This window comes from Cetorhinus maximus, chromosome 1, assembly GCF_964194155.1.
Source record: "Cetorhinus maximus chromosome 1, sCetMax3.hap1.1, whole genome shotgun sequence".
Classification (NCBI taxonomy): Eukaryota; Metazoa; Chordata; class Chondrichthyes; order Lamniformes; family Cetorhinidae; genus Cetorhinus; species Cetorhinus maximus.
Window position 1 is genome coordinate 168,692,157 of NC_135879.1, and position 24,269 is coordinate 168,716,425.

The following is a 24,269-nucleotide window of genomic DNA, read 5'->3' on the forward strand; positions in this document are numbered from 1 at the left end:
AGGATAAATGGCTTATTTTCAGGTTGGCAAACTAACTAGTGAAGTGCTGCAGCCTCAACTATTTGCTATCCATATTAATGGCTTGGATGATTGTAACCAAATTTGCTGATTATACAAAAGATGAGCAGGAAAGTAAGTTGTGAGGAGGAAACAAAGGGTCTGCAAAGAGATTTTGATAGATTAAATGAGTGGGACAAATTTGGCAGATGGAATATGTGGGAATGTGAGGTTGACAATCTGCTTTCCTATTCTTCCTGCCAAAGTATTTAAAAGGTAGAGACTGCAGAATACTGCAGTTCTAAGGAATCTGGGTGTCCTTGTGCATGAATCACAATGTTAGCATGTAGGCACAGCAGGTAATTAAGGCGGGAAATGGAATGTTGGCCTCTATTGCAAGGGGGATGGAGTATAAAAAGTAGGGAAGTCTTGCTCCAACTGTACAGGACATTGCTGAGACCACACCTTGAGTACTGCATGCAGTTTTGTCTCCTCATTTGAGGGGGGATATACTTGCATTGGAAGTAGTTCAGAGAAGGTTCACAAAGCTGATTCCTGTAATCAAAAGTGTTATCTTTTGAGGAAAAATTGATCAGATGAGGCCTAGTCATTGGACTTCAGAAGAATAAGAGGTGATCTTAAATGAAATATACAGAATTCCAAGGGGGCCTGACGTGCTAGATACCAAGAGGATGCTTCCCCTCGAGGAATCTAGAGCTAAGGATACAGTTTAAAAATAAGCGGTCTCCCATTCAAGACAGACGAGGAGCATAGGGTCATTAGTCTTTGGAATTCTCTTCCAGAGAGCAGTGGAGGCTGGATCGTGGAATATTTTCAAGGTTGCGTTAGACACCTTTTTCATTGACAAGGGAGACAAGGGTTATCGAGAGCAGGCAAGAAAGTGGAGTTGAGGCCACAATCAGATCAGCCTTGATCTTATTGAACGGTGGAGCAAGCTTGATGGGCCAAATGGCCTACTCCAAGTCGTGGAACAGTTACAGCACAGGAGGCCACCATTCAGTCCATCATATCTGTGCTAGTTATCTGGAACAGAAACTCACATTCCTTCGCCTTTTCCCCTCTAGCCAGCAAATCATTTTCTCTTCCAATAATTATCCAATTCCCCTTTGAAAGCCATGATTGAATCTGCCTCCACTAAATTCAAGGCAGATCATTACCACCCACCGTGCAAAACTTGCTCCTCATTTTGCCATTTACCTTAAATCAGTATCCTCTGGTTCTCGACCCTTACGTTAATGGAAACAGTCTTATTCTCCTCTGTCCAGATCCCTCATGATTTTGAGCACCTCTGTCAAACCTCCTCTTAAATCTTCCCTTCTCCAGGGAGAAGAGCACCAGCTTCTCCACTCTCTCCTCGTAATTGAACTCCCTCATCCCTGAAACCATTCATAAATCTTCTCTGCAACCCCTGTGATGCCTTCACATCCTTCCTGAAGTGTGGTGCCCAAAACTGGGCACTATATTCTAACTGAGGCCAAACCACTATTTTATCAAGGTTCACCATCGCTTTCTTACTTTTAAGCTATCTGCCTTGATTCAAAGAGCCCAGGCCTCTGTACATTTTATTAATTGCTTCCTCAACCTGCGTTGCCACCTTCAATGATTTATGCACATATACCCCCACGTCCCTCTGCTCCTGCACACCACGTAGAATTTTATATTCCCTCTCATCATTCTTCCTACCAAGACAAATCACTTCATGTTTCTCTGCGTTAAGTTTCAGCTGCCAACTGTCTGCCCATTCCACCAGTCTATGCCCTTTTGAAGTCTATCACTATCCTCCTCACAGTTCACAATACTTCCCAGTTTTGTGTCATCTGCAAATTTTGAAATTGTATCTAGCACACAGAGGTCTAGATCTGTGGGAGGCAGTGGCATAGAGGCACTCTCACTGGACTGGTAATCCAGAGACCCAGAGTAATGCTCAAGGGACCTGGGTTTGAGTCCCACCACAGCAGATGGTGGAATTTGAATCCAATAAAAATCTGGAATTAAAAGTCAAATGACAGCCACAAAAACCATTCTTTTAAGGAAGGATATCTGCCGTCTTCACCTGGTCTGGCCGACATGTGACTCCAGATCTGCAGCAATGTGGCTGGCCCTTTGAAATGGCCTGGCAAGCCACTCAGTTGTGTCAAACCACTACAAAGTCGCAAAAGAAAAAGGAATGAAATCTGATGGACCACCCGGCATTGACCTCGGCACCAGAAACGACAATGGCAAACTCAGCCCTGTCAATCCTGCAAAGCTCTCCTTGCTAACATCTGTCAACCAATACTCATGGAATCATACCTTACAGGTCATTACCCAGATACCACCATCACCATTTCTGGGTAGGCCAAGCAGAGTTGGCAGCACAGTGGCATACAATCCTCAACATCAACTCCGGACCCCACGAAGTCTCATGGCATCAGGTCAACCATGAGCAAAGAAATCTCCTGATTACGCTACCCCACCCCCACCACCAGCTGATGAATCAGTACTCAATGTTGCCCACCACTTGGAGGAAACACTGAGGGTGGCAAGGGCATAGAACATATTCTGCGTGGGGCACTTCAATGTCCATCAGCAAGAGTCGCTCGGTAGCAATACCACAGACCGAGCTATAAAGAACTTTTTTTATTCGTTCATGGGATGTGGGCGTCGCTGGCCAGGCTAGCATTTATTACCCATTCCTAATCAGAGGGCATTTAAGAGTCAACCACATTGCTGTGGGTCTGGAGTCACACGTAGGTCAGACCAGCTAAGGACGGTAGATTTCCTTCCCTAAAAGATATAAGTGAACCAGATGGATTTACACAACAATCGACAATGGTTTTGTGGTCAGACTTTTAATTCCAGATTTTTATTGAGTTCAAATTTCACTATCTGCCGTGGTGGGACTTGAACCCAGATCCCCAGAGTATTACCCTGGGTCTCTGGAATATGAGTCCAGTGGCAATAGCACTACGCCACCACCTCCTGTCTGTGGCAGATGGTGAAGGAACCAAGAGAAAAACCATACTTCATCTCATCCTCACCAACCTGCCTGCTGCAGATGCATCTGCCCATGACAGCATCGGTAGGAGTGACCACCGCACAGTCATTGTGGAGACGAAGTCCTGTCTTCACATTGAGAATACCCTCCATCATGTTGTGTGGCACTACCACTGTGCTAAATCGGATAGATTTCAAAAGGATCTAGTTCTGGGCATCCATGAGGTGCCGTGGGCCTTCAGCAGCAACAGAATTGTACTCAACCACAATCTGCAACCTCATGGCCCAGCAAATCCTCCACTCTACCATTACCAATAAGCCAGGGGGTCAACCCTGGTTCAATGATGAGTGCAGGAGGGCATGCCAGAAGCAGCACTGTGCATACCTAAAAATGAGGTGTCAGCCTGGTGAGGCTTCAACAAAGGACTACTTGCATGCCAAACAGCATACGACAGAGAGCTGAGCGATTCCACAACGATAGGATCAGATCCAAGTTCTGCAGTCCTGCCACATCCAGTTGAATGCTGGTGCACAATTAAACAATGCACTGGAGGAGGAAGGTCTACAAATATCTCCATTCTCAATGATGGAGGAGCCCAGCACATCAATGCAAAAGATAAGGCTGAAGCATTTGCTACAATCTTCAACCAGAACTGCCGAGTAGATGATCCATCTCGGCCTCCTCCAGAGGTCCCCAACATCACAGATGCCAATTCAATTCACTCCACATCATATCAAGAAACGGCTGAAGGCACTGGATAGCACAAAGGCTATGGGCCCTGACAATATTCCAGCAATAGTACTGAAGACTTGTGCTCCAGAACTTGCTGCACCCCTTGCCAAAGCTGTTCCAACACAGCTACAATACGGGCAATTTTTCAAAATGATGGGTAGATGCCTAGGTATGTCCTGCACACAAAAAAACAGGACCAATCTAGCCCGACCAATTACCACCTCATCAGTCTACTTCTCCATCATCAGTAAAGTGATGCAAGGGGTCATCAACATGCTATCAAGCGGCACTTGCTTACCAACAACCTGCTTACTAACACTCAGTTTGGGTTCCGCCAGGGTCACTGTGCTTCTGACCTCATTACAGCCTTGGTTCAAACATGGACAAAAGAGCTGAACTCCTGAGGTGAGGCGAGAGTGACTGCCCTTGACATCAAGGCTGCATTCGACAGAGTGTGGCATCAAAGAGCCCTAGCAAAACTGGAGTCAGTGGGAATCAGGAGGAAAACTCTTTGCTGGTTGGAATCATAGCTAGTACAAAGGAAGATGGCTGTGGTTGTTGGGAAGTCAGTCATCCAGGACATGACTGCAGGAGTTCCTCAGGGTAGTGTCCTCAGCCCAACCATCTTCAGCTGCTTCATCAATGGCCTTCCTTCCATCATGAGGTCAGAAGTGGGGATGTTCACTGATGATTGCACAATGTCCAGTACCATTCGTGACTCCTCAGGTACTGAAGCACTCCATGTCCAAGTTCAGCAAGACCTGGACAATATCCAGGCTTGGGCTGACAAGTGGCAAGTAACATTCATGCCACACAAGTGTCAAGCAATGATCATCTCCAACAAGAGAGAATCCAACCATCGCCCCTTGATGTTCAATGACATTACCATCACTGAATACCCCACTATCAACATCCTGGGGGTCGCCATTGACCAGAAACTGAACTGGACTAGCCATATAAATACTGTGGCTGCAAGAGCAGGTCAGGGGCTAGGAATCGTGCAACAAGTAACTCACCTCCTGACTCGCCAAAGCCTGTCCGCCATATCTACAAGGCACAAATCAGGAGTGTGATGGAATACTCCCCACTTGTCTGGATAAGTGCAGCTCCCACGACACTCAAGAAGCTTGACACCATCCAGGACAAAGCAGTCCACTTGATTGGCACCACATCCACAAACATTCACCCATTCCACCAGTGATGCACAGTGGCAGCAGTGTGTACCATCTACAAGATGCACTGCAGGAATTCACCAAGGCTCCTTCGACAGCACCTTCCAAACCCACGACCACTACCACCTAGTAGGACATGGGCAGCAGATTGATGGGAACACCACCACCTAGAAGTTCCCCTCCCAGGCACTCACCATCATGACTTGGAAATATATCATCGTTCCTTCACTGTCGCTGGGTCAAAATCCTGGAACTCCCTTCCTAACGTCACTGTGGGTGTACCTACATCACATGGATTGCAGCGGTTCAAGGCGGCAGCTCACCACCACCTTCTCAAGGGCAACTAGGGATGGGCAATAAATGCTGGCCCAGCCAGCTAAGCCCACTTCCCAAGAATGAATTTTTAAAAATTTTAAACTGGGCCAGATCCAGCTTCGCTCCATTAAAAGTAGTCCTCTCCTAATTACTTTTTACTCCAAATGCTCCTTCTCTTTTTCTATCGCTAACCTAAGTCTTGCAAACTATGATCACTATCTCCAAAACGTTGCCCTATTGACACTTGAACAACTTCATTCCCCAAAATCAGATCCAGCAATGCCCACTTCCTTAAATAAAAGCAAAAAACTGCGGATGCTGGAAATCCAAAACAAAAACAAAAATACCGAAAAACTTAGCAGGTCTAGCAGCACCTGCGGAGAGGAACAAAGTTAACGTTTCGAGTCCGTATGACTCTTCAACAGAACTAAGTAAAAATAAAAAAAGAGGTGAAATATAAGCTGGTTTAGGGGGGGAAAACACGAAAGGTAGACCACTTCCTCACTGGGCCAGAAACATAATGCTCCAGAAAATTCTCCCGAACATATCATAAACTCTTCCCCCACTCTGCCTTTTACACTATTATTATCCCCACTCTGCCTTTTGCACTATTACTATCCCAGTCTACATCTGGATAATTCAAGATCCCACAAGTGCATCAGTGTTTGCACCTCTAATTTCCTTGCAAGTTTGTTCCTCTACATCTTTCCCACTAGTTGGAGGCCTAGAGAATACACCCAATAGTGTAATGGTACCGCTATCGCTTCTTACCTTGAACCAAACAGACTATGTACTTTACCTCTCTAGGATATCCTCTCTTTTGCCAGCACTATAATTCCATCTTTAATCACTGCTGCCTCACATCTTCCCTTCTACCTGAAACCGTTGTGTCCACGAGAATACTTAGTATCCAATCCTGCTCTTTGTGAGCCAGGTCTCTAAAGAATCATATTCTCACATGGCTGTTTGCATCTACAGTTCATCAATCTTATTTACCATACTCTACACATTCATATAAACATGCAAAGTTGACTTTACAATTTCTTACATGTGCCATCTGTCTCTCCCTTGTTTCCCCTGTCATGTTACCTCCTGGTCCTTCACCAAGTTAGTTTAAACCTTCCCCAATAGCACCAAAAAACCAACCCACAAGGACATTAGCCCCATCTCTGTTCAGGCGCAACTCACCAGCCTGTAGAGGTCCCAGCGCCCCAGAAATCAGTCTTAAAGTCGCACGAATTTGAAGCCCTCCCCCCCCTGCACCAGCTCCCCATTCATCTTCTCTAACCTCCCTATTTCCACACTCGCTAGTGCAGTGGCAATGCCCAGAGGAAACTGGGTTTTATCCGAATTGCAAACCTCTGGACAGACGGTGGCTGGTGGACATTCTCCATACCCCATCCACCTTTAGAACTACGGCTGCGGTAAAATCCTTACATTATTTCAGACATTCGACAGTCTCTGAACACAAATGTGTATTTAGGGCCTCAAGCTCTTTCCTGCTGCTGGCAAACACGAGGGCCTGTCCCAGGCATTAACTGACATCTTTATCCCAATCGGGAGAAGGTAAGAGGTGCCCATGTGCAGCTTCACGGTGACCCTTCCCTCTGCCCCAAGCCCGGGTATTTAAGACATTGGGCTTGGTGACTGTACTGTCCCTCCTCGGGAACGGGGCATTTTACTTACTGAGGGTATTTTTTTTTGGCAGCCTCTTCCTCCTCGCCTCCTTTTGGCGCGTTTTCCAACCTCACGTGGCCCCTCCAGCGAGGACACGTGACGCCAGACGCGGAGCGCCTGACGCACGGCTGCGTGCCAATTGTGACGCAGAAACGTCGTCCAGGGCTGCGTCGACTGCGACATTCCCCCCACCTCCCGGGCCCGGCCCCGGCCCCGCGCCCGCGCGGGCTGCTCCGGCTCAGCTGCAACCACTAGAGCACCCTATCCTCCCCCACCCCCCGGGATGGATTGCAGCCAGCGAATTTAACCCTTTGAGTGGGGTCGAAACCCTCCTTCCTTCCAAAAATCATGAAAAGGGGAAACTTGAGAACGCAAAACAAAATTGCATCGACTTTTCTTAAATAATTAAAAGTAGTATTCTGTCTTAATACTCTTTCACTCAATGGTAATGGTGATCTCCAAATTGATGCAAAGTTGTTTTAAAAATGGCATTAACTTTAGGCAACTAGTCTGAACGCTGGCGTACCTAGTTACATGACCAAGCTGTAACATAAAAAGCAAAAATGCCGGAGGGGTAAAGTTTAAACTAAGTCAATTGTCCAATTTAACGATTTCATGTAAGCATTTCACACACAAAAAACACAGCCGTAGAAAACACTCCCAAACAGCAACACGAGATCAATCAAGTAACCTCCTGGAAAAGAGTAAAAAAATCTGCAAAACAGGCAGGATCAAGTATTTCGTGAAAGAGAACAAAGAAATTATTATTGCTTCTAACAACTTCTCAATAATATCCGCACAAAACGACCAGGTCCATAACTTACCTTCTCTTCGCTAACCTGTACAACACAGTTTGAAACCACAATTTTCCCCTCTTATAAACAGCCAATCAATACAGGCACTGCCTGGATATTCTCACCTTAAGTACAGACTGAAAACAAACCACATATTTCCGCTGGGTCCTAAACTCTCCAGGCCCCCTAAGGCAAAGCATAAGTTCTTCACCTCAATATTTACCTAAAAGGAGCAGTCTTTTTTTGCTGGCGAATCGACTGTTTCCCTGACAGTGGTATTTGCATATTCTTAACACTAGATGGCCCCCTAATGGTATTACAACATTATAAGAATTAAACCCAAAAGTCTTATTATTCTTTGACAAAATATTCTAAGGCTCTGGAAATATAAGTAGCTAGTTATTACCGTACCAATTTGGGTATTTATTGGTACATGACGTTATTTAAACAGCTTACATAGATTACAACATTTAAGCTACATGATTGTTATAGAAAGAACTTGCATTTATATGATGCCTTTCACAACCTCAGGACATGTCAAAGTGCTGTAAAGTAAAAGCAAAAAACTGCAGATGCTGGAAATCCAAAACAAAAACAAAAATACCTGGAAAAACTCAGCAGTTCTGACAGCATCTGCGGAGAGGAATACAGTTAGCGTTTCGAGTCCGTATGACTCTTCACCAGAACTAAGGAAAAATAGGAAAGAAGTGAAATATAAGCTGGTTTAAGGCGGGGGTGGTGGGATAGGTAGAGCTGGATAGAGGGCCAGTGATAGGTGGAGATTGCCAAAAGATGTCACAGACAAAGGGACAAAGAGGTGTTGACGGTGGTGATATTAGCTAAGAGATGTGCTAATGGTGACATTAAGGGTAGAAAGCAGGACGAGCAAGGTACAGATAGCCCTAGTGGGGGTAAGGTGGGGGGAAGGGATCGAAATAGGCTAAAAGGCAGAGATAAAACAATGGATGGAAATACATTTTTAACAAGTGGGAATAGGTGGGAAAAGAAAACTATATATAAATTATTGGAAAAAGGGGGATCGGAAAGGAGGTGGGGATGGAGGAGAGAGTTCATGATCTGAAGTTGTTGAACTCAATGTTAAGTCCGGAAGGCTGTAAAGTGCCTAGTCGGAAGATGAGGTGCTGTTCCTCCAGTTTGCGTTGAGCTTCACTGGAACATTGCAGCAGGCCAAGGACGGACATGGGTTTAAGAGCAGGGTGGTGTGTTGAAATGGCAAGCGACAGGGAGGCCTGGGTCATGCTTGCGGACAGACCGAAGGTGTTCCGCAAAACGGTCACCCAGTCTGCGTTTGGTCTCTCCAATGTAAAGGAAACCGCATTTCACTTGCACTTCCCTCCATTTAGTCTACTGCATTCACTGCTCCCAATGCGATTTCCTCTACATTGGAGAGACCAAACGCAGACTGGGTGACCGCTGCCTGCTGCAATGTTCCAACACAGCTACAATACGGGCAATTTTACAAAATGATGGGTAGATCATGAACTCTCTCCTCCATCTCCACCCCCTTTCCGATCCCCCTTTTTCCAATAATTTATATATATTTTTCTTTTCCCACCTATTCCCATTATTTTTAAATGTATTTCCATCCATTGTTTTATCTCTACCTTTTAGCCTATTTCGATCCCTTCTCCCCACCCCACCCCCACTAGGGCTATCTGTACCTTGCTCGTCCTGCTTTCTATCCTTAATGTCACCATTAGCACATTTCTTAGCTAATATCACCACCTTCAACACCTCTTTGTCCTTTTGTCTATGACATCTTTTGGCAATCTCCACCTATCACTGGCCCTCTACCCAGCACTACCTGTCCCACCCCACCTTAAACCAGTTTATATTTCACTTCTTTTCTATTTTTCCTTAGTTCTGGTGAAGAGTCATACGGACTCGAAACGCTAACTGTATTCCTCTCTGCAGATGCTGTCAGACCTGCTGAGTTTTTCCAGGTATTTTTGTTTTTGTTGCTGTAAAATAAAGCTTGGAACTCCTATAGGTGCTAATTTAGATATTTTAGTTTGTTAAAAGGCTAAATGACCAAACATGCTTTTCCACAGGGCAAGAAGCCCATGATGAATGCAACACGTATCAGTCTCTCACATTTGCCAGACAACCATATTACGAATAAAAAAGTCCTTGGTTAGATCTAGCCAACTATCAATCACCCACAACAAAAACAGAATTACCTGGAAAAACTCAGCAGGTGTGGCAGCATCGGCGGAGAAGAAAAGAGTTGACGTTTTGAGTCCTCATGACCCACAATATCAATCACCCACAATTAGCAGCTATCAGTCTCCCACAATAGTCAGACCAAGAGGCTTCAAATACAGTAGGAGGGTGAAGTCCTTAATTAGATCTAGCAAGCCATTAATCTCCCACAACAGCTTGACCAAAAATAATTTAAGATAAAAACAAAGTTCTGGAAAAATTCAGCAGGTCTGGTAGCATCTGTAGAGAGAGAAACAGAGTTAACATTTCAAGTCAAATATGACTCTTCTTCAGAACATGTATTTTTATTCTGCTTTTATAAAAAAGAATTTGAACAAGATAGTGCAAAGTATAAACTGGTATAGGAAGTTTCATGTTGAGGCAGAGAAATTAGTGTCCATATGTCAACGATCGTCCCAGTAGAACTGGGTAATATTGGGTGGAATTCAATGCCCTCCCTGGAGTTGAGTTTGGTGGCAGGGGGGCATTTAATCAGGTGGGATTGTGGCGGGTGGAGACCCCATCACCTTCCTGCCTGTGCCCCCATTCAGTCTGGGGGAGGAAGATCATGGACAGCCCTCTTGCCCCAACTGATGCCCACTTAAGGACCTGATTCTGCCACCGCTGGTCTCATAAGATTAGAGATCAATGGGTAAAGGGCTTTATTGTATAGAAATCACATTTTTATTTAAATATGAGTGTTACAACTTTAATGTACCAAGTTTCATGTCTAAGTTTGCGCATCTCAGCATTGATTCATTTGCAGGTCAATGTTTCACCTTTCCACATTATTACAACAATCTAAGTGTTTCGATTGTGAGGGAGTTATATGCAGGAGAAATCTAACATTCTACAAATGTGGTGAGAGGAATTTACCACACAAGGACCATTTTGAGTTTTATTGTAGGGTGAGGTGAGGCTGTTTCTTTGTTGATGAATTTATTGCACCTTAAACACAGGGTTTTATGATACTACAAGAATTCTGTCTTTTAAATGGCCCTAAATTTGACCTGTCTTTGTTTCTGCATTAACAAATCTGTATCAAAATAAATTAGTCACTTCTAGATTGAAGTTCATGTTGTGATGAATTTGTACAAGCATAAACTTGCATTTATATAATACATGTAAGATAGAAAATATTACAGACCAAGGCACTATACAGAGGAGAAATTGTCCCTGAGCAGCAGTAGAAGGGTGAAGAGAGCATCTTTGAAAAGTTAAGATTTTGGTGAGAGTTTTAAAGGCAGGAGAAAAGGTGTGAAGGTTTAGCACTTGAGAGAGAAGTTCACAGAGCAGATGGAAGGGAGGGATGCACAGCAGGTCAAAGTTAATTAAAGGCCACAGATGGCAACGTTGGGCTGGAGCAGTAAGCTGCAGCAAGGTCTTGGAGGCATTTTTAAATGAGGAGAACGATTTTGAATTCAATATATTAGTAGGAAGAGAGACGAAGGTGATCCTTGGGACAGGAGTGATGGGTGAATACAATGTTATCTGACACAGGGTATGAGTCAAGAGGCCAAAATTAGAAGAGTGCAGGTATCTTAGAGGGTTGTGGGGCTGGAGGAAATTACAAAGTTGTGGGGGGCAGTGGGGAGGGCCATGGAGGAAATTTGAAAACACAGATGAGAATTTTAAAATCAAGGTGTTGCTTAATCGGGAAATACTGCAGATGCTGGAAATGTTTCACAGAGTTACATTCATTGTAACAGCACAGAAGGAGGCCATTCAGCCCATCATGTCTGCACCAAATGAGCAATTCACATTCCCCGCCCTCTCCGCATAACCCTGTTTCAGCTCCACTATTTAAAGGAACCCTGTGTGGGTCTTCATGGAGTCATTCTAGAAGTGCCAGAACTGAACTAGCCACTGGACAAATGGTAGGTAAATGTGGGAAGGTTGCACCACAGTTCTGAGATGTGCCCCTGGACATCATGCTGTGGGCTGTAAGAGCCTGCAGGAAGGTTCTGCCCCCTATGGATGGGAGGGAGAAGGGAGCTAAGGAGACCAAGCAGGCATGGCTGGAACTGAAAGAGGACAGCAGCAGCAAGGGTGTGGTACCTTGCTTCTCAATACAGTTCCAGTGGAGGTTTAATGAACTAAGGAGGGCAGGAAATGTGAATTAGCATGCCACATTCAAGTACAAACCCCTTCACCCTGCCATCCCTTGCCTTCACAGGCCATAATTTTCCAGTCTTCCTTAGGTTTAGGGGCGATGCCAGGGGACTGGAGAACTGCAACCTCGTTCAAAAGGGTGTAAAGATAAGCCCAGCAATTACAGGCCAGTCAGTTTAACCTGAATAGTGAGGAGGATAATTCAGAACAAAATTAATAGTCACTTGGGCAAATGCGGGTTAATTAAGTAAAGCCAGCGTGGATTTGTTAAAGGCAAATTGTGTTTAACTAACTTGCCTGAGCTTTTTGATGAGGTAATAGAGAGGATATAAGGGTATAGTTGTTCATGTGGTGTACATGGACTTCCAAAGGGTATTTGATAAAGTGCCACACAACAAAGTTAGAGCTTATGGAATAAAAGGGCAGTAGCAACATGGATATGAAATTGGCTAAGTGACAGGAAACAAAAAATAATGGTGAACAGTTGTTTTTTGGGCTAGAGGAAGGTTTATAACAGAATTCCCCAGGGGTCATTGTTAGCACCCCTGCTCTTATTGATATATCAATGACCTAGACCTTGGTGTGCAGGGCACTATTTCAAAATTTGTGGATGATACAAAGTTTGGAAGTATTGTGAACAATGAGGAGGATAGTGTAGAATTTCAGAAGGAAATAGACAGGTTGGTGGAATGAATAGACAAGTAGCAGATGACATTGAATGCAGAAAAGTGTGAAGTGATTCATTTTGGTAGAAAGAGCATGGAGAGACAATATTAAAAAAAGGGTACAATTCTAAAGCAGGAAAGGTTGACAGCAGTTGGACCTGGGTGTATAATGTATGTAAATCATTGAATGTGGCAGGACAGGCTGAGAGAGCAGTTAATAAAGCATACGGCATCTTGGGCTTTATCAATAGGTGTAATGAGTACAAAAGCAAGGAAGTTATGTTAAACCTGTATAAAACACTGGCTTGGCATCAACTGAAGTACTATGTCCAGTTCTGGTCACCACACTTTAGGAAGGATGTGAAGGCATTAGAGAGGGTGCAGAAAAAATTCACAAGAATGGTTCCAGGAAAAAGGAACTTCAGTTACCTAGAAAGATTGGAGAAGTTGGGACTGTTCTCCTTGGAGAAGAGAGGATGGAGAGGAGATTCAAAATCATGAAGGCTTCTGGACAGAATAGATAGGGAGAAATTGTTTCCATTGGTGGAAGGATCGAGAACCAGAGGGCACAGATTTAATTAAGGTAATTGGTGAAAGAAGCATTGGCGACATGAGGAGAAACTTTTCATGCAGCAAGTGGTTAGGATCTGCAATATACTGCCTGGGGATGTGGTGGAGACAGGGTCAATTCAGGCTTTCAAAAAGAAATTGGAACATTATCCGAAAAGCAAAACTTTGCAGGGCTACAGGGAAAAGTCAAGGGAGTGGAACTGGTAAAATTGCTCCTTTAGAGGGCCAGCACAGGCACAATGGGCCAAATGGCCTCCTTCAGTGCTGTAGCCATTCTCTGATACTGTGATTCTCCTAAACATCACTCCTCAAACCAGCACACCTTGCAACTGAACCCATCCCTCTTTCTTGAGCCACTTCCTCAGATTCTCATTTGACTAGGCATCACTGTCACTTTCATGCAAAGTTACACCCATCCCTCATAGTTTGTCTTCACAATGTTGTCCTTCTATCCTCTCAAAACATCCCACAGCTCACACTTAAAGGTCTCTTTTTTCTTGCAGGAGACAAGAACACAGAACACCAGGGAGAGGCAGAGAACAGGGATGTGACTCGTAGCCTCCCTGACAGCAACAGAGGCACTGGGGATAAATTGTCATGGGATGGCTGGCCATTGGTGATGGGGGGATGAGGATTTCCTGGCTACCTGGTGACAGTGTTAAATATAACACAGCCACATGGCACACAACCCTCACTTTTGTAGACTTTATGTCACCATCCGCTGAAAAATGATAGCTTAGAACCTCTCACCCTGTCAATTCTAATTCATATCTTTCATTACTAACCGATCCCAAAAGTGCCCCTGAGCAGCTACCACTAGAGAAAGTCTTTCACTCTAAGAATGTCACTCACTCTGAGGATAGACTATCACAAGACTCATGAGCACTCCCACCAGCTCAGATTCACGCACCTCAAGACAGGTGGTTGAGTTGTCAGATAGTATAACACACATCACAAGTGAGCAGGAGCAGATGACGGAGACAGGTACAGTAGTGGAGAGAAGTCCTTGTCAGAGAGTGCAGGACTCAGCTGGGTGCAGATACTGAACCTCAGATGTCATTGGTGAAGAGGACAATTATGGAACAACTACAAAAGATGTCTGACTTTCTGTCAGCATTTCAAGAGGCACTGTGTATTATTGGAAAGACGTTGGAGGATTCTGTCCTCACCATGAACACCATGGTGTTTCAGGCCTTTGCGTTTCTTTTCATTCGGTCAAGGGACATGGGTGTCACTGGCTAGGCCAGCATTTATTTCCCATTCCTAATTGCCTTTGAGAAGGTGGTGGTGAGCTGCCTTCTTGAACCATTGCAGTCCATGTGGTGTAGGTACACCCACATTGTGTTGGGAAAGAGTTCCAGGATTTTGACCCAACAACAGTGAAGGAACAGAGATATAGCTCCAAGTCAGGATGGTGTGTAGCTTGGAAGGGAACTTGCAGGTGGTGATATTCCCATGCATCTGCTGCCCTTGTGTTTCTAGGCGATGTGGTAGTGGGTTTATCAGCCCTCCATCCTAAGGTCAGAAGTGGGGATGTTCACTGATGATTGCACAATGTTCAGCAACATTCACGACTCCTCAGATACTGAAGCAGTCCATGTCCATATGCAACGAGAGCTGGACAACATTCAGGCTTAGGCTGATAAGTGGCAAGTAACATTCATGTCACACAAGTTCCAGGCAAAGAACATCTCCAACAAGAGAGGATCTAACCATCTCCCCTTTATATTCAATGTCATTACCATTGCAGAATCCCCCATTCCATTGACCAGCAACTGATCTGGACTCGCCATATAAATACTGTGGCTACAAGAGCAGGTCAGCGACTGGGAATTCTACGTAGCATAACTCATCTTCTGACTCCACAAAGCCTGTCCACCATCTACAAGGTACAAGTCAGGAATGTGTTGGAATATGCTTCACTTGCCTTGATGAGTGCAGCTCCCACAGCACTCAAGAAGCTCGGCACCATCCAGGACAAAGCAGCCCACTTGATTGCACCCCATCCACCACCTTAAACATTCAATCCCTCCGCCACTGATGCACAATGGCAGCAGTGCGTACTATCTACTGGAGAAACTTACCAAGGCTCCTTCGACAACACCTTCCAAACCCACGACCACTACCACCTAAAAGGACAAGGGCACCAAATGCACGGCAACAAACCACCTGCAAGTTCCCTCCAAGCCTTTCACCACTCTAATATGGAAATATACCACCATTCATTCCCTGTCGCTGGTCAAAATCCTGGAACTCCCTCCCTAACATCACTTTGGGTGCACCTACACCACATGGACTGCAGCAGTTCAAGAATGCTTCTTCTCAAGAGCAATTAGGGATGGGCAATAAATGCTGGCCTAGCCAGCGATGCCCACATTCCATGAACAAATAAAATAAAAGCCTGAAAATTGTCCATTCTTACTGCATATTGACATGGACTGCTTCAGTATCTGAGGAGTCACGAATGTTGCTGAACATTGTGCAATCATCATCCAATATCTCTACTTAAGACTTTATGGCCTAGGGCTGAATTTTGCCTTCATCGGGTGGGCACGGTGGGTGAGCACACCGGGCAGGCCCAGGAGCAGCCACGAAAGTGACCGCCACCCGCAATCAGTCCCCAACCACGATTTCATGCTGGCCCACCCAGGGTGAAACGCAGCTCGTCATTGGCCAGGAAGGGCCGAGCAGGGGCGGTGGCCTGGTGGCTGCCGGGTCCAATGGCGAAACGACAGCTAGCAGAAAGAAGTCCCAGACAGGCACAGAAAGGCTGACAGGGAAAGACATCTGGCTGCAGTTTGGACCATGCATTCGAGTGCAGCAGCAAACGCCAGATGGGAGGGCAAGTTGGGTGGGCACTCGGCCCCCCGCTTTTCCAATGAGTGTCTCGTCATCCTCCTGAAGGAGGTGGCTCCCAGGAGGAACACCCTTGCCCCCAGAGATGGGAGGAGGAGGCCATCGCAACTCACCTAGAGGGCATGGGAGGAGGTGGCAGCCCGGGTGAGCAGCCATGATGTGGTGCGGCACACATGGGTGCAGTACCTGAAGCACTTCAATGACCTGCTGCGCCCAGGAAGGGTGAGTACTGTGTTGACATGGCTCAGTGTGCAGAAGTGTTAAGGTGTGTCCATCCCCCCCCACCATGGACCTCAGAGCTGCTAGAGTCTGAGTGTCAATGACACCGGAGCTGGCCAAGGGGGTGAGCCCTGGCTGCTTGGACTGGTTGCCTTGTGGCTCAAAGGCCACAACTCCAATATACCCTGCGAGGTATTCCTCAGCTGGGGTTGGCCAGAATACAATGGTGCTGCAGGTAGAGAGTGGACTAATCAATGCTTATCTGTTCTTTCAGCCATATCCAATCAGAGAGGTCACGTACAGGCAGAGGCCCACCCAACCTGCTGCTGCTCTCCCAATTCAAGCAGGACGCCGTTGAGCTCGAGAGCCGGCACCCTCCCCGCAGAGAGGCAGGGGTGCCAGACGAAGGTAAGAGCACAGTGCACAGAGGTGAGACTCTTGGATTGTGCAACCATTCTAGTGTAGTCTCCTCATTGATGGGAGCCTGAAACCTGGAGTCCCCATTGATTATTGGAAGACAATGGCACCATGATGCAGATCTCCATTGTCTCACCAGGGTGCCTGGCATGCTCAGTGACAGTGTGATGACTTTAACTAATGACATGTCTTTCTTCTCCCTTTAAGGTTCACCAGCAGGCGTCCCATTCGTAGACCCCGAAGGGCCACCCCTGATGCCAGAGGACCACCAGGCGTCACTGTCAGCTGTGTCACACCCACTCTCTGAAACAGGCACCAGTGCAGATACCAGCACCTTGCTGGGCATTAGTTTGGCGGTTAGTTTCTTGGTGCACATTGGTGAGGGCACTTCACACTCACTTGAGGTGCAGACGGAGGCAGAGAATGCCCAGGGTGCCGGCAATTGGAGGAGTGTTGGGGACCAGGATAATGCTTAGTCGAAGGCTGATGATGAGCCTCTGGAGTCGTCCATTAGGCAACAGATGCTGGATGTCCAGTGGGAAGTGCGGGAGGATCTGGCGGAGATCCATGAGGGTCTGCATGCCATGCTCTCCGTTGTGGAGGAGTCCATATGGAGCATGAGTACTGCGTTGACCCTCATGGCTGAGCGCACTGCCTCCTCCATTGAGAAAGTGGCAATTCTCATGGAGAGGCAGCTCCAGGAACAGGGGTTCCTGGGGTTGCGCTCGGACCTGCAAACCCTCACACAGGCAATGACCTCAGGGGGTCAGTGCCAGTGTCAGAGATAGATGAGGCTTCCAGTATCCCAGCTTGATGCCCGTTCATCAATGGTGAGCAGGGAGGACCATAGCGACCTCACGTTGGCATACGGGCTGCCTGTAATCTCTGTGGGCTCAGTGCACCACTTGCTGCCTCTTTTCCCGGTGTCCGAGTCTGCACCTGCAGGTGGGACAGTCTTTGGTGGGGCTGTCACTGGCTTCAAAACCTAGAGGACATCAACCAAGAGCGTCGTAGCAGTCATAAGTGGGAAACAGACAGCCTGCCTCTAACTCTGCTGAAGTAGCAGCAATTGCATCATATAAATAAGTAATAGGAAAAGGAAGAGAAAGGTTTCGTAGTTGCAAAAGTATCTTCACTTGGGTGTTTCCAACAATGTTAAATTGCAACATTTCTACTAATTATTTATTAACCATTAATTTTGTTTCAAAGCTCCATTGTCTCATGCTGCATATTGTTGCTTGCTGCCTAACAACTAGCCTTCAGCCTTGAGCAAAATGGTACGACAAGAGTAATGGATATCTGTGAGAGGAATGGATTGTTGATTGTGAGACTGCTGTGTGTTGAAGGCTATGGGGGCACACAATGGGTTCAGAATTGGTGTACCAGGTGGCTGCAGTGCTTCAGATTAGCTGAAACAAGCTTGAATTAGTCCATCCCAGACATCTCTAAACTAAAAAAACAACTGCCATCATGATGCCCAGCAGAAACAGAACAGTCCACGAGGCATTCAAGAAAGGAGGGAGCTAAGTGAGTGGTTGCCTGTGCTCTCACTACATCAGGCCCCTCTGCCTCTGATTGCTCCTGGTCATCCTCCTCCTGCAGCCCCAGCCCTGTCTTCTGCACTGTGTCATACAAGACACAGCAGGCCACTGTCATTCTGGAAACCCTTGCTGGTTCATACTGAGAGGACGCTCCAGATCTGTCCAGGCATCTGAATTACATTTTCAGTATCCTGATGGTTTGCCCTATTACAGTTCCTTTGCCTGTCCTGTGCATCATTCGGGAGCCCTCACAGGTGTCATCAACCACATCCTTAAAGGGTGTCCCTTTTCTTGAAGGAGCCATCTACCCAATCTATTTGGAGATCTATTGGCAAATATCTGTGGGAGACTTGATGCCACAGGATGAAGGTACCAGGGCAGCTCCTTGAGTGCCTTGGAAAGATATGCATGGGATCTCTCGGTGATTGCACACTGTTGAACATTAATGGAGTGGAATCTCTTTCAGTTGATGATTAGTTCTGGATGATCAGGGTGCCGATTGCCACATGTGCACCTGTGGGAATCCAACCAGTGCAGCAAATCTGAGGACCTCTCATTCTGACTGTCCTCATCAGTGGCAGTGCACATAACTGCTGACACTAGCGAAAATGGCACTGGTCACCTGGAAGATGCACTTGTGGGCAGCAGACTGTGAAGTTCTACAAATATCTTCTGTAGATTCCTGGAAGGAGTCAGAAGCAAATTCAGGGCTGTGGTGACCTTGACCACCAATTGTAATGCACCACTTGGTCCACTTGGCAGGACTCAAGGTCTTTTTCCGAGAGACTGTAGGTGTCAGCAACCACATGACGTGAAAGTGGAAGCCGCCTGAACCACTGTTGCACAGTCATGTTTAGGAAGCTAATTCTCTGTCTGTATACCCTATCTGGTGGGGTGGGGGTGCTGGCAGTATTGCCTTCTGCGAGCTGGAGTTCTGCAGAACTCATCCTCTCTGTCCTGTGGAGTGGCAGGCAGGGCCTGGGAGAGGGGGGGTGCACAAGGTGTAAAACATTACGGCCCATGCTCTAAGGGGAGCATGCTAGAACAACAGCAATCATTGGTCGAGCAGCCTGTCAAAATGGTCTATGTGCCAGTTTGGTTGCTTTGGACAGTGCCATAAAAATTTGTTCTGACAGTGTCCAAAGAGCCAGTCTGAGGCATAGACCTTCCTGATTGGCAGGCTACTTGTCCATTGATTACTCTTGTTCTGTACAAAAGCAACTATTGGCCGAGTAGGATGTGCTAGCTTCCCCAGTCCCTCCTTTCCTGCTTGTCGAGTGGACTGTCCTGTTTCTGTCTGGTGTCTTGGCAGCAGGTGCTTTCGTAAAATCTGGCTGAAGCACAAGATAAAGTGTTTAGTGCCTCTGCATTAGTTCACCCCCACATCCTGCATAAGGCAATCCTGCCTCATGAGTGCCCGCAATATGTGCTCCTTGGCCAAGCTTCCCGACCTCCTCCCTTGATGTTGGCCCTGGCCCTTCCCGACCTCCTCGCTCTATGGTGTGGCCCTGTTTCACTTTGCCTGCCAATTGGCTTATAGGATGCCTTTCACAACCTCACAAAAGTACTTTAAAGCTACTGCAAATTTTTTATGCAGGGAATTCTGACACCCAGTTTGCATATTGAGGGGTTAACCAGGGTGATAAGGTGATAAGCAGGAGAAGCACCAGGGCCCACCACCCTGGCAGGTAGTTGAAGAGAATGTTGCTGGTACTGTTGCTAAATTCATTGGTGCTACTTTTCTTGTTCCTCATCAGAGGTCCAAGTATTGCTGCAAAAACTGCTTGCATGCTGCAGTGAAAGCTGACAACAGGGAAGTGCAAATCAAAGGCAAAAAAAAAACCCAAGGTAGCAGAAATTACATCCACAGTATTGGACTTCACCTCTGAAGTGGTGATCAGTATAAGTCCTGTAAGCAAAAGCCTTTGACTTATGCAAGGAAGCATGCTATCAAACCACAACATTTAAAGGCATTCTTGCCTGTCGATTGTTCAGCCTTCTTTCTACCTTGCTGTCCTCTCACCTTGTTCAACTTGGTGAGTTCCAAGAAGACCAGGAAAAATGTGTGTTCAGAGTTAAAGATAGAATCCAGGTTGAAGCTCCACTCAAGTGCCATTTAACCACAGAACCATGGAAAACTAATGATGCAGAAGGAGGCCATTTAGCCCATCATGTCTGCGCTGGCCATAAAAAGAGAAAAAAGAAGCCAGACGCTCATTTTTAATCCCACTTTCCAGCACCTGGTCCATAGCCTTGCAGGTTACAGCACTTCAGGTGCATATCCAGGTACCATTTAAATGAGTTGAGCATTACATCCCTGCTTTTGTATTCTATATCCCATCCAATAAAGGAAATCATTCTCTATGCATGGGGAGGTGGTGACATGGAGTATTGTCACGGACTAGTATTTCAGAGGCCCAGGGTAAAGCTCTGGGGACCCAGGTTCAAATCCCACCACGGCAGATGGTGAAATTTGAATTCAATAATAAAGAATTTGGAATTCAAAGTCTAATGATGACCAGCAAACCATTGCTGATTGTTGTAAAAGCCTGTCTGGTTCACTAATGCCCTTTAGGGAAGAAAATCTGCTGTCCTTACCTGGTCTGCCTACATGTGACTCCAGAACCACAATGCCCCCTGAACAAGGGCAATTAGGGATGGGCAATGAATGCTGGCCTAGCCAACAGTGCCCACATCCCACAAACGAATAAAATAATGTCAGCCAGAGTTGAACTTATGTGGGGAGATACCGATGGATTTCTAATTTATCGAGTAAGCATCCAATTCACCTGTCCCACGGAAAAAGATGCACTCGAGTTAAAGGCAGATGTCGGCAGGTTCCTGCCACCTTCCTGCACTGACAGTTTCTGGTTTTCTAACTTCTGCCCACACAGAAGCCACAGTTAAAATTCAGCCTAATGTTTCTCAAAGCACTGTAAATTTGGAAATGGAGGTTGGAAGACATTTTTTTACAGAAATTGTTACTAATGTGAATTCAGTGTCTGAATAGACCTGATAAGTATATATAAAGTTCAACATTGATTTTTCCTTCTGTTTTGTAACACGGAGATAAGAAGCATTTTCCATAACGTTAAATAAAAGAAGTTGCATTTATATGGTGCATTTCACAAACTCAGGATGTCCCGTTACAGCCAGTGAAGTAATTTTGCTGCAAAAGCAAAATACTGCAGATGCTGGAAATCTGAAATACAAACAGAAAATGCTGAGAATATTCAGCAGGTCACAGGCAGCAAGTATGGAAAAAGAAAAAGAGTAAACATTCTAATGAAACATTAATGACCTGAAACTTTAGCTCAGTTTCTGTCTCCACAGGTGGTGCCTGGCCTGTTGAGTGTTTGCAGCTTTTTCTGTTTCAATACTTTTGAACTCTAATGTAGGAAAACAAGGCAGCCAATCTGTGCACTTCAAGGTCCCTCAAACAGCAATGTGATAATTAATTTATTTTTAGTGACCTGAAGATGAAAGTGATGTCCACTGAATCACAGTGGGCAAGTAACAAATTTTGGGATCGAATCACCTTTAGTTTTTCTTTGAAAGGAAATATCAATCCATAGACTTTCCATGAATAATTCATTCTGCTACAGGAAAGTAGATCTCAAAGTCAAAAAGTTAAGGGTTTCAAAGGTTTGAGCAGAATACGTGTGCTGACACTCCAGTAGGTGGTATTGAGGGAGTGCTGCACTGTCAGAAATGCTGTCTTTTGCTTGAGACACTAAGGCAATGCCCTATCTATCCTCTCAGTACTGGATGAGCAGAAATTTCCTCAAATTAAGTACTGGGAAGACTTAAGCCATTGTCTTCAGTCTCCACCATAAAGTACATACCCTCATCATCGATTCCAACCCTCTCCCCAGCAAATGCCTGAGGCTAAACCAAAAGATTCGCAACACTTGGTGCCATATTTTGGAAAATCACAATCAGTGCATCCACTATCTCTGCAGCTCCCTTTTTAGAACCCTAGGATGTAGGCCATCAGCAGGTGACCCCTGAGGATTTGTTAGCTTTTAGTTCCTTAATTTTCCTTAACACTTAACAACTGATGTTAACAACCTTTAGTTCCACACACTTATTAACCCATTTGTTACCCATCTACTTCTGGTATGTAACTTGAGTCTTCCACTGTGAAGACAGACACAAACTATTTGTACAGAGCTTTGGTGAGACCATACCTGTAGTGTGCACAGTTTGGTCTCATAAGGAAAGATATACTTGTGTTGGAGGTGAGATAGCTAAGGTTCATTAGATTGGTTCTTGGGATAGGAGAGTTGTCTTGTGACGAGAGGCTGAGTAAATTGGGCCTATATACTCCCTTCCGTTTAGAAGAATGAGAGACAATCTCATTGAACCATACAAGATTCTGAAGGGACTTAACCATTTATACATTGGTGAGAGGCTGTTTCCTCTGGCTGGAGAATCTAGAATACAGGGGCACAATCTCAGGATAAGGGGTCGACCATTTAGGTCTGAGACAAGGAGAATTTCTTCACTCAAAGAATTGTGAATCTTTGGAATTGTTTAACCTAGAGAGTGTGGATGCTGTATCGTGGAATATTTTTCCGGCTGAGATAGATTTTTAGTCTCTCAGGAATTCAACAGATATAAGGAGTGGGTCGGAGAATGGAGTTGAGGTAGAAGATCTGCCGTGATCATGTTGAATGTTGGAGCAGGCTTGAGGGACTGCATGCACACCTGCTCCAATTTCTTACAACCCTAACTCCCCAAAGCTAACATTCTCAGGTTTGAAAGGGCTCTTTGCATTTATCTGCATGAGTCCCACACATTAGTAGCTATCAGCCCCAGCACCTTATCAAGCCAATAAGGCTTTAAGGCACTTTCATACAGTTCCTGTGAAAGTTCAAAGTAAATTTACCAGGATATGCCCTTAGCAAATTTACTTTATTGCAGTCAGCTGCATGAGACCAAAGCACCTTTAGCCAGTCAGCACAATCAGCAATGAATATAGTAACACAAACAAACAACTTCAATGTCCAACTAGAATACAAGTCAAATGCCAGTCGGGGCACAATACATAATAAAGGAGGTTTTCACCCAAGGTATTGCATTTGAAAAATATGGTGAGAAAGAGTGTTGAGGTGATTTTATTTTCTAAGGTAACACTGCAGTTACTGAAGTTCAACCAGGCAATACCCCATTTAGGTTACGTTCCGCTCCCAGGCAGTTAAATATGAAATATTGAGGCAACAGTTCCTGTACTGTTCAAACTTTTGAATTAATCATAATCAAAGAGACCCTTGACACTTCTACATTTCATTGGATGTACACTATGCAGTGGAATTTCCTTTGTGAGTGTAAGTGGAAAGTTATGCCCAAAATTACATCCATTCGTGCAGCCATTTTGCAAATGTTAATTTATGCCTAGATTTTATCATTAGCATATGCCAGAATGTAAATTGATGTAAATCAGCATAGAAAGCCTGAGAAAATTGTTTTTTTTTATTCTTTCATGGGACGTGGGCATCGCTGGCAAGACCAGCATTTTTATTGCCCATCCCAAATTGCCCTTGAGAAGGTGTGGGTGAGTTGCCTTCTTGAGCCGCTGCAGTCCATGTGGTGAAGGTACACCCACAGTGCTGTTAGGGAGGGAGTTCGAGGATTTTGATCCAGCGACAGTAAAGGAATGGCAATATAGCTCCAAGTCAGGATGTTGTGTGGCTTGGAGGGGAACTTGCAGGTGGCGGTTTTGCAATACACCTGCTGCACTCCTTCTATGTGATAGAGGTCGCGGATTTGGAAGGTGCTGTCGAAGGAGCCCTTGGTGAGTTGCTGCAATGCATCTTGTAGATGGTATACACTACTGACACTGTTTGCTGGTGGCAGAGGGAGCAGGTGTTGAAGATGCAATTCTAGACCTAGTCTTGGGGAACGAAGAAGGGTAAGTGGGTGAAGTGACAATTGGTGACCATATCAGGGACAGTGATCACAATTCATTTAGATTTAGC

At 45.5% G+C, this 24,269-nt stretch overlaps 1 protein-coding gene across 7 annotated transcripts in view; it reads right to left on the minus strand.

Annotated features, from left to right (window-relative positions):
* Positions 1-24,269, minus strand: part of ddx4 (DEAD (Asp-Glu-Ala-Asp) box polypeptide 4) — a 169,080-nt gene that overhangs the window by 119,074 nt on the left and 25,737 nt on the right. For 3 of the 7 annotated variants that reach the window (XM_078549673.1, XM_078549668.1, XM_078549633.1), the window contains exon 1: positions 7,811-7,970. The exons of 1 other annotated variant lie outside the window; for it this stretch is intronic. In XM_078549673.1, coding sequence (XP_078405799.1) covers positions 7,811-7,839 — 29 coding nt within the window. In that variant the 5' untranslated portion in view covers positions 7,840-7,970. Of the gene's footprint in view, positions 1-7,715; positions 7,971-24,269 lie in introns of those variants that run through there. 3 more of the 7 variants (XM_078549661.1, XM_078549641.1, XM_078549649.1) reach the window with 2 other exon arrangements.